This window comes from Dromaius novaehollandiae, unplaced genomic scaffold, assembly GCF_036370855.1.
Source record: "Dromaius novaehollandiae isolate bDroNov1 unplaced genomic scaffold, bDroNov1.hap1 HAP1_SCAFFOLD_37, whole genome shotgun sequence".
NCBI classification, from domain to species: Eukaryota; Metazoa; Chordata; class Aves; order Casuariiformes; family Dromaiidae; genus Dromaius; species Dromaius novaehollandiae.
In genome coordinates, this window is record NW_026991398.1 from 2255076 (window position 1) to 2263873 (window position 8798).

Consider the following 8798-nt stretch of genomic DNA (forward strand, 5'->3'; position numbering starts at 1 on the left):
TTGACATCCAAGAATTTCCCCTTGTCCAATTTGTCCCTGTTGCCTCTCTTGCTATTAGTGTGCACCTCCAAGAAAATCCAGCTCTGTCTTCTCTGTGCCCTCCATAAGGTAGCTGTGCACAGCATGAAGATGCCCCTTGGCCTTCTCTTGTCCAGGCTGAACAAACCCAGCTCTCACAGCTTCTCCTTATATGCCCCACGCTGCAGGCTGCACCATCTTGGTGTCCCTGTGCTGGACTGCCTCCCATGTGTTAGTGCCTTTGCAGAATGGGAGAGCCCAAACAGGAGCTGGTATACAGACATGGTCTTCCCTGTGCCAAAAAGAGGGGTAGAACGTCTCGGTGGCCCTGCTGGCTGTGCTCTCACAAATACAGCCCAGCACAGAGGGGAGACATTTGCCCCTGACTGTTGTGACTCCACAAGGCCAGCAGAACTGACAGTAACACTCGGATTCTTTCTTTCTTTCTAGGTTGCTCCACTCATGTAGGTTCCCGGTGCAGTGCTAGAGCCTCTGAGGATGGAGGCAGGGTGCCAGGGTGTGTCCCTGTAGCTGTCAACATCTCTGCCAATGTCGTGAGCCCTCTGTGAAAGCAGCTGCAAGTGAACGAGATGAGGCTACGTATGGATGTGAAGGCTTCCATAAATGTGCCTGGCTTCCATGGGTGACTTGGGGTGTGGATTCACCTCCTGGCACCTCTGCTGTGCTGCTAATTCCACATCCCACAAATGCTGTTACTGCCAGCCTGCTCAGCAAATGCTGTTGTGCCCCCTCCTTTTCCTAGAAGGTTGTGGTGCCATACAGGATGAGTCCAAGACCCTTATAATTAAATGCCAGCATCTCTTGAGTGCCTTTGAGTGCCCCAAAGCCTGCTTAGCTTGAAGTGAGGAAGCCCCACAGCTCTTGGGCTCCTGGCTCTGCGAGGGGTGAAGACGTGCCCAGGGCCAGGTTGCCTGTGGCACCCAGCCCTCAGTGCTCTGTGAAGCCAGCTGTGGATCTCGACTTGTGCCGATGTTCAGAGCTCACTGGGACACAGCCCTGAGCGACCTGCTCTAACCTGGCCTGCTTTGTATGGGAGGTTGGACTAGAGACCTCTGGAGGTCCCTTCCCACCTGAATTGCTCTGTGATTTCATGAATGGAAAGACCCCAGCCACAGAGACAGGCTGTGCTTCTCTCGCAGGCTGTCCACCAGCAGACGATGGGGTGAGGCCTTTGCCAGCCCCACGCTCCCTTGTCCCCCTCCACTTGTGATGTGGGACACAGCCTGGGTCTGGACCGGGCCCACACGACGTCTCCACTGCCGACCCTTCCCCTGCAGAGGGAGGAAACCCCGACATTCCCGGCATGGAGCTGATGTCAAAGCAGCACCTGCAGCCTGACTGCTCTGATGGCCTCGTCCCTCCCAGCACAACCATGGAGTTCCAAGTGGGGCTGCCCACCCTGCCCCATTACTCCCTGCACTCCCCGTCACCCCAAACCCCGTCCCAGCCCTGGTGTCCTGACCTGGGGCAGTTCCAGCTCCCTGAGAGGGAGTGGGGGTGCAGAAGCAGCAGGCTGGGGGGCTGGGCTGCAGGCAGTGATGGCCCTGCCAGTCTGGGAGCTGGGGGGTGAGGCTGGGCCTGCTGCCTGGATGGGGCTGGAGCCCCGGCATGGGGAGAGGCAGGAGGGCCGGAGGCCAGGCAGTGGCTGAGGGGCTGTTCCCACTCCTGCTGCACTGCTGGTCCCTGCGGTGTGGGGAGAGGGGACAGCAGATGAGGCAGCATGAGGTGGCAGCAGATCAGCAGGGGTGGGGTGCAGTGGGGGCTGCAGCAGGGGTCGTGGATGGTGTTTGTGCAGCGCAGTGGCACTCACACCACTGCCCGAGCCCCACTGTGGGTACAGCCCTCTCCTGGGGGCAGGGGTGCGTGTCGGCCACCCCATCAGCCTCCCAGCTGGGACTGGCCCCAGTGGCCCAGGCAGACAGGACAGTGACGTCTGTGTCCCTTCTTCCTGTGTCCAGCAGATTCCCTACCCCCAGGCTGCCTGCAGCCCCCCCATGCCAGCCCCTCTCTCCAGGACAGCAGGGGAGTCCCTGTCCTGGGGCTCCTCAGGCAGCTCCTGCTGCCCCAACATACACAGAAACAGATTTCTCTTTCTTGCTTATCCCTCCTTGCAAGCACACAATTGCTCCTTTCCCCTTCTCTAGGGATGTCCCTACTCCAGAGAGAGCCTTTCCCCAGGGAGTGCATCAGTGCTGGCCTGCCTGGCCATTCCTCGACCTTCCCCTATGCTCCCTGAGGGCCCCGAGCTGCTGCTGCTGCTCTGCAGAGCGAGCGGGCTGTGGTGCCCCAGGGCCATGGGGTGACTCTGCACTGGCCGTGGTGGTTGGGGTGGGAAGCAGACCCAGCTGGACGGGCATCATTGCACCTGACAACCCCCTACCAAGGGGGTCTGTGGCTGCAGATGATGCTCTGAGCAATCACAGGACATTTCAAATGGCTCAGAACCTGTGTTCAGGTATGTCCCGAGATCCAGCCCACTGAAGGTGACATGAAGCACTCTCCAGGCTCTCTTCCCTCTGCCTGCAGGGTCCCCACTATGGGCATCTGTCACCAGTCCTGTCATAGGGCAGACAGTCCCAGGCAGACACCTCTTGACCATTCAGCACCTCCAGGAGCACTGGGCACCCACAAGTGAGAGCTGAATGCAGCCCTCATTCCCTAACACAGCACCCATGAGCTCATCACCTTGAGTCCATGTAGAGTCTGAAAAGGAAGAGGCCTTTTCATGGTGAAAGTCCTTGAGTGCATTCTTTGCTCCAGCTTTTGGAAGAAGAAAGCAACTTTCAAACACAGCACTGAGGAAATCCCCTTTTATTAGGGACAGGCCAGCTCTGACACAGTGACAGACACATTCACAGAAGGCCTCTGGGTCAGACAGACTTGGTTTGTGCCTCTGGAGAAGTGGGATGAATTTAAATACCTCTGAACAAACATAGGTGCCCAAAGCACAAAAGTTGTCTGAGAAAATTAGAAATCAGCTGTGAAGAGGGATGGGCAGCTTATTCCTGCTGAACTAGTACCAGCTGAATCAGTTTCCTCAGTGCCTCCTTGAGCTCCTTGTTCCTCATGCTGTAGATGAGGGGGTTCACTGCTGGAGGCACCACCGAGTACAGAACAGACACCACCAGATCCAGAGATGGGGAGGAGAGGGAGGGGGGCTTCACATAGGCAAACGTGCCAGTGCTGAGAAACAGGGAGACCACGGCCAGGTGCGGGAGGCACATGGAAAAGGCTTTGTGCCGGCCCTGCTCAGAGGGGATCCTCAGCACAGCAGTGAAGATCTGCACGTAGGACACCACAATGCAAATGAAACATCCAAAGACAACAGAAAGAGTAGCCACAATAAGTCCACATTCCCTGAGGTAGGCATCTGAGCAGGAGAGCTTGAGGATCTGGGGAACTTCACAGAAGAACTGGTCCACTGTGTTGCCTTGGCAGAGTGGTATGGAAAATGTGTTCCCAGTGTGCAGTACAGCATAGAGAAAACCAGTGCCCCAGGCAGCTGCTGCCATTTTGGCACAAGCTCTGCTGCCCATGATGGTCCCATAGTGCAGGGGTCTGCAGATGGCAACAAAGCGGTCATACGCCATGACAGTGAGGAGAGAATACTCTGCTGATAATAAGAAAAAGAAGAAGAAGACCTGGGCAGCACATCCCAAGTAGGAAATGGTCCTGGTGTCCCACAGGGAATTGGCCATGGATCTGGGGACAGTGGTGGAGATGGAGCCAAGGTCGAGGAGGGAGAGGTTGAGGAGGAAGAAGTACATGGGGGTGTGGAGGTGGTGGTTGCAGGCTACGACTGTGATGATGAGGCCGTTGCCCAGGAGGGCAGCCAGGTAGATGCCCAGGAAGAGGGAGAAGTGCAAGAGCTGCAGCTCCCGTGTGTCTGCAAATGCCAGGAGGAGGAACTCGTTGAAGGAGCTGCTGTTGGCCATTTGGTCCCACTGGGCTTTGGGGATTGTCTAAGGAAGAAGAAACAGTTGAAAAAGAAAAAGTGAAAAGACATTGACAAGGCAGGAGACACCTTCCAAGGAAAAAAAAAGGAACATTTCTCTTTGAAAACACTAGGTTGTCTCTCTCTTTTTTGGGGAGGATCATTCGGCAGGTACCTGTAGTGTGCTGTGGGAAGCAGAAGCCTCTGCCTGGGGGCTGCACAGGAATCAGTCCTTCTGGACAGTAGTGGGAACATGGGAACAGAGGTAAACAGCTCTGGCACTCATAATTTCTGTCAGGTAAAATCTATTCCTCACCTGGAAGGGCTTTTCAGTGTTTTCACTATCTGCTCTAAAGAATGATAGTTGAGGAACAGAGTTTTAGGGAGTTTTTAATATATATATTTTTTTCCTTTAGATGTCCTTGTCACCCCTGGGCAGTGTTGCTCAAAGGCAAAAATTCTCAGCATTTCTACTGTGAGCTTGAAAAAAAAAAAAAAAAAAAGATTCACTGCCACTTGGTACAGAGTGAGGACAGCTTGTTTCTCTATTAGTCTTGTTCCCAGCTGTCCTGTACTCACACCGCTTTGAGCTGGAGGATGAACACTCTCATATGTTGCCCTAAAAAGAAACCAGCCCCTGCTGAGAGCAGAGGAGTCCACTTTCAAAGTGCAGATCTCCAAATTTCTCTCTCATTCTCAGGGTGCCAGAGGGAGCTCTCCACACTCCCCTTCTAGCCAAGGACACACAGGGCTCTTTTCAGATGCCCATTTACAGCCTCCCAACACCATCTCCATGCTCTTCACATCTCTGCAGTTTCTTCACGGGTCTCTCAGATATCACAGAGATGCTATGAGACATCTGTGCCTTGCTGGAGGGCAGCTCGCAGCCTGGCTGGACACCACAGAGAAATGGTCAAAGGCCTGTTAGGACTGAAGATGGGTTCTCCTTAAGGGAGAGTCAGCTCAATTCCCAACCCCATAGGCTGCATTTCCAGGAGCCACACTGGTCAAAAGTGGGCTGGGGCAACAGCACTCCCATGCAGGCCCCTCTCCTGCACAACATGCAGCATTGGTGTCAGAACTGCAGCTGAAAACCCCGACCCCAGGGAGCCCGAGAGATAAACAGGAGCAGCATGGACAGGAGGAGAAACAAGGAGCAACACCAAGATCCTACTGCCAAGGGAGGCAAGGAGAGAGAGACAGACGGGCGCTCAGAAAAGCCTTTACCTTACCCAGCTGGGCATGCCACCTTGCAGATGGTGACATTGCAGGGCAATCGCTCCCTTTGTGGCAGGAGAGATGCCCCTGTCCTCTGCCAGAGGTCTGGCTGCAGAGGAGGCAGCTCATGCCCTGGACTCCATGGCTGTCAGGGCAGAGGCTCTGCTGGGTGGGAGAAGAGACATGAGGGGCTTGCTCAGAGGAAGAGTCTGCATCAGAGGGACTGACCATGACTTGCCCAAATCCATCCTCTCCTTGTGATTCTGTTAGCAGTTCCCTCTCATTCCCTGCCCATCTCTGCTGCCTGGAGCAGTCCCTGCTGGAAGCTCTTTCTCTGTCCCAACATCTTTTCCCGGTCATCCTCTGTGTGCTCAGTTCTGCCCTACTGAAACCTCCCGGGACAGGGCACAGGCCAGGGGCACCTCTGTGTTTGCAGGTCCTAAGAAGCAGGTGACACAAACCTTGACTAGCACAGAGAAGGTGATGCTGGTGCTGTCTGTAGGCAGAGGTGGGAGTGAAGCAGCTTATTGAGGTTTCTCAAACCTACTGATCCTGAGAGTGAAGGTTTGGGAGTCCCAGTTCCTTGCCAAAGCAGAAAACTCTCCTTTTTTCTCCCTGCCAAAATCTGGAAACTGAAAGTGCAGACATCGAGAGGAAAGCTCCTTCCCTTTCAAGTAGCCTTTTCTTCACTTTCCTCTAAAAACACGCCTCAGAAATGTCCTCTGCATAAGCTGGAGCTGTGAGCAGCCCTGAACTGGGCAGCACCCTCTCAACAGGAGAATAAACCTGCCCTGATGAGGGGCACTCCTCCCATCCAGAGCTTCTCCCCACAGTGCAGTGGGGAGTTTCCTGGGCAGGCTGAGTGCTGACCCTCGCAGGCAGCAGAGTCACTGCCCCAGGCACACAGCACCCGGGAGCACAGGGACACTGCTCTGAATTACAGCCCTGGGCAGACTGAGTGCACAGCCCAGCTTCACAGCCTGCGGCCATTCCTGAGAAAGGTAACAGGCTGCCCTCTCAATCTGATGGTGTGGCTGGGAATCTCTGCTCTGAAGCATCTCATCCTACTCTGAGTGGGATCCTTAAAAAGACAGTCATGGGATGGGATGGGTTTAGAAGACCCCTCCAGGAACCTCCATAGCATTGCCCTGAAGCCAGAGACTTACTGTGTCAAGGGCTGTGAAGGTTTCTTCCACAGTGAGCTCTCCTCTGTCCTCCCACTCCACACTGCCTTCCACTTCTCGCTGCCTACTCTCAGCTCATGTCAGCAGCAGCAGGCAGTGCCCGCAGCCCTGCTGCTCTTGGCAGAGGAGCTGCTCCTGCACACAGCTGTGTCTGGGCAGTGCTGCCAGGTTGCCATGAACTCCTCCTGTTTCATTAGCCTGGCCCCACTTGGGAACAGTAGCCCAGCTGAAGGTGTGATTTTGTTTGTCCTTTGTACTCCCTCCTCCTGGGAAATGTTTACTGAGGGAGACTAAAATAATCACTGATGGTCCCTCTCTAAACACTGAAGAGACACTGATTCCAGGACTGTAATTTGTCTCATCAGAGGAGGGTTATCTACAAGAGGTGGAAATGTCCCCCTCTGGAAGCCCCTCTTCCCATCTCTTAACTAGGTAGGACACGTAGACAGGGACAAGAAGGGAGGTCATTTACCCAGGGTTCAGGTATTGATTCAAATGAGTCTATCTGGGCATTTCATGCCAGGTGAAAAACCCCGGTCTGCAGTGGGATTCAGCAAACTCCCATGAACTCCACAAACACACACGAGGTGGAATTCCCCTTGCCCAAGCTGAAGTGTGCACAACACAGATGTCTGCACACAAGATCCTACCATTATAATCACTGGAGATGGAGGGTGGCAGGCAGTTGCTCACACGCGAACCCTTGGTGACATTTGGAGAGACAGAGGTGGTCCAGGGCATGTGCCAGTTTCTGCTTGCTCTGAAGGAGGAACCTGCTTCCTTCTAGAGCATTAGGTGGGGGCTAGGTGAGGAATTTCCTTGGCCATCTCCAATGACACTAGATGCCTACTACTACAACTAAAGCGCCACTCACTATGGTGCTGAGACACAAGTGGATCCATGCAATGCAAACAGCTAATGTAATTCAGGACAGACACTAGATTCAGTGACATAAAGATAAGCCATAGGCAGGGCCATGTCCAATGCCTGGGGTGTCCAGCACAACCACATGTCTCTAGCAGATACAGCATGGGACCTACAGGAAAAGCATGCTCTTTTGGAGTGGTTCCTGGGCAAGGGCCCCAGGGCACCTTGGATTCCCTACCTGTGCTCAAACATCATGAATCCCACAGCTGCCTTTGGGCAAAGTCTATCCCATCTACATCCAAGCATGCTACATAAATGACAGGCACATCACACCAAGGTCTCTGCACTCTCAAACATTTCTTGCTCTCCTCCTCCTGAACTTTTTCTCACCCCCAGATGATATGAACAGGGACTGTGCTAATGAGGTGGCTGGATCCAGGCCAGCTGGCTCACAGGCTGTCCAGACCCAGGAACTTCTTCACTGGCACCTTGTCCTTCCTGGAGATTGGTGGACCCCCGTCACAGGTCCCAGGGTGCTACAAAGTCAGCTCAGGCAGCAAACCCCTCTCCTGACATTTCTGCATGGCCCAGCTCTGTTTCTCCCTGGCCTTGGGCACTGCAGGCTTTGCTGTCTTAGTGGGAACCTCGTTTCACCATTACATTGCCACCTGCTATGGGGTCTGTATGACCAGGAGTGCAGCCAGGAGGTCGAGGGGCATGATGATCCCCCCTCAAGTCAGTATTCATTAGACCATGTATACTGCATCTATCTTTGGGTCCCCAGAAAAAGAAAGAGGTTGATAACTGGGAACGAGTTTGGTGGTGGGTCCTCCAGATAATCAGGGAGCTGGAGCACTTGCTCTGTGACGAAATGGGGCTTGATCAACCTGGAGAAGAGATGGCTTTGGAGGGATCTCATAACAGCCTTCCAGTGGCTACAAGGAGGTCATCAAGGAGATGCAGCCAGGGTCTTCACCAGGGTGCATGGCAGGAGGACAAGAGGCAATGGGCATAAGTTGAAAGAAAAGATGTTCATGCAGGGGACAAGGAAAAGCTTCTCCACTAAGAGGATGATCAAGCACTGGAGTGCACTGCTCAGAGAGGCTGTGCAGTCTCCTCCCTTGGAGGTTTCCAAGACCAGGCTGAATCAAGCCACAGCAACCTCATCTGACCACAGAGCTGACCCTGCTGTGAGCAAGGAGATTGGGCTGGAGACCTCCTGAGGTTCCTTCCACCCTGAAGGAGTTCCATGATTCTTCCCCCTCTGGGTCTTTGCTCTTTGATGTCGGGGAAAACACAAAGGTTTCCTGTGACAGTGGAAGTAGATCAGCTCTATTGTCCTCCTCCAGTCAGATGTGTTCCCATACGGGGCTTCTTGGCAGGAATCCCCAAAGAGCCCTGATCAATCCTTTGCTTCACTTTTAATTTCCTTCCTGCCCCCTCCAAGTTTGTGTCCCTTACCATCCTGATCCCCTCCTATACAACCAGCCCACCCCTGCTTACCCTTTCCCCAGTGGCACTGCTTTGTTTGGTTTCATTTTGTTTGGTTTTGTTTT

At 54.0% G+C, this 8798-nt stretch overlaps 1 protein-coding gene across 1 annotated transcript; it reads right to left on the reverse strand.

Annotated features, from left to right (window-relative positions):
• Nucleotides 1–1127: 1127 nt before the first annotated feature.
• LOC112995609 (olfactory receptor 14C36-like) lies at nt 1128–3593 on the reverse strand (the record flags this gene model as incomplete). Its single annotated transcript, XM_064504071.1, has 2 exons — nt 1128–1310; nt 3132–3593. Coding segments are annotated over 2 exons (645 nt in total), but the record flags the coding sequence as incomplete, so codon positions are not given.
• Between the last annotated feature and the right edge of the window lie 5205 nt (nt 3594–8798).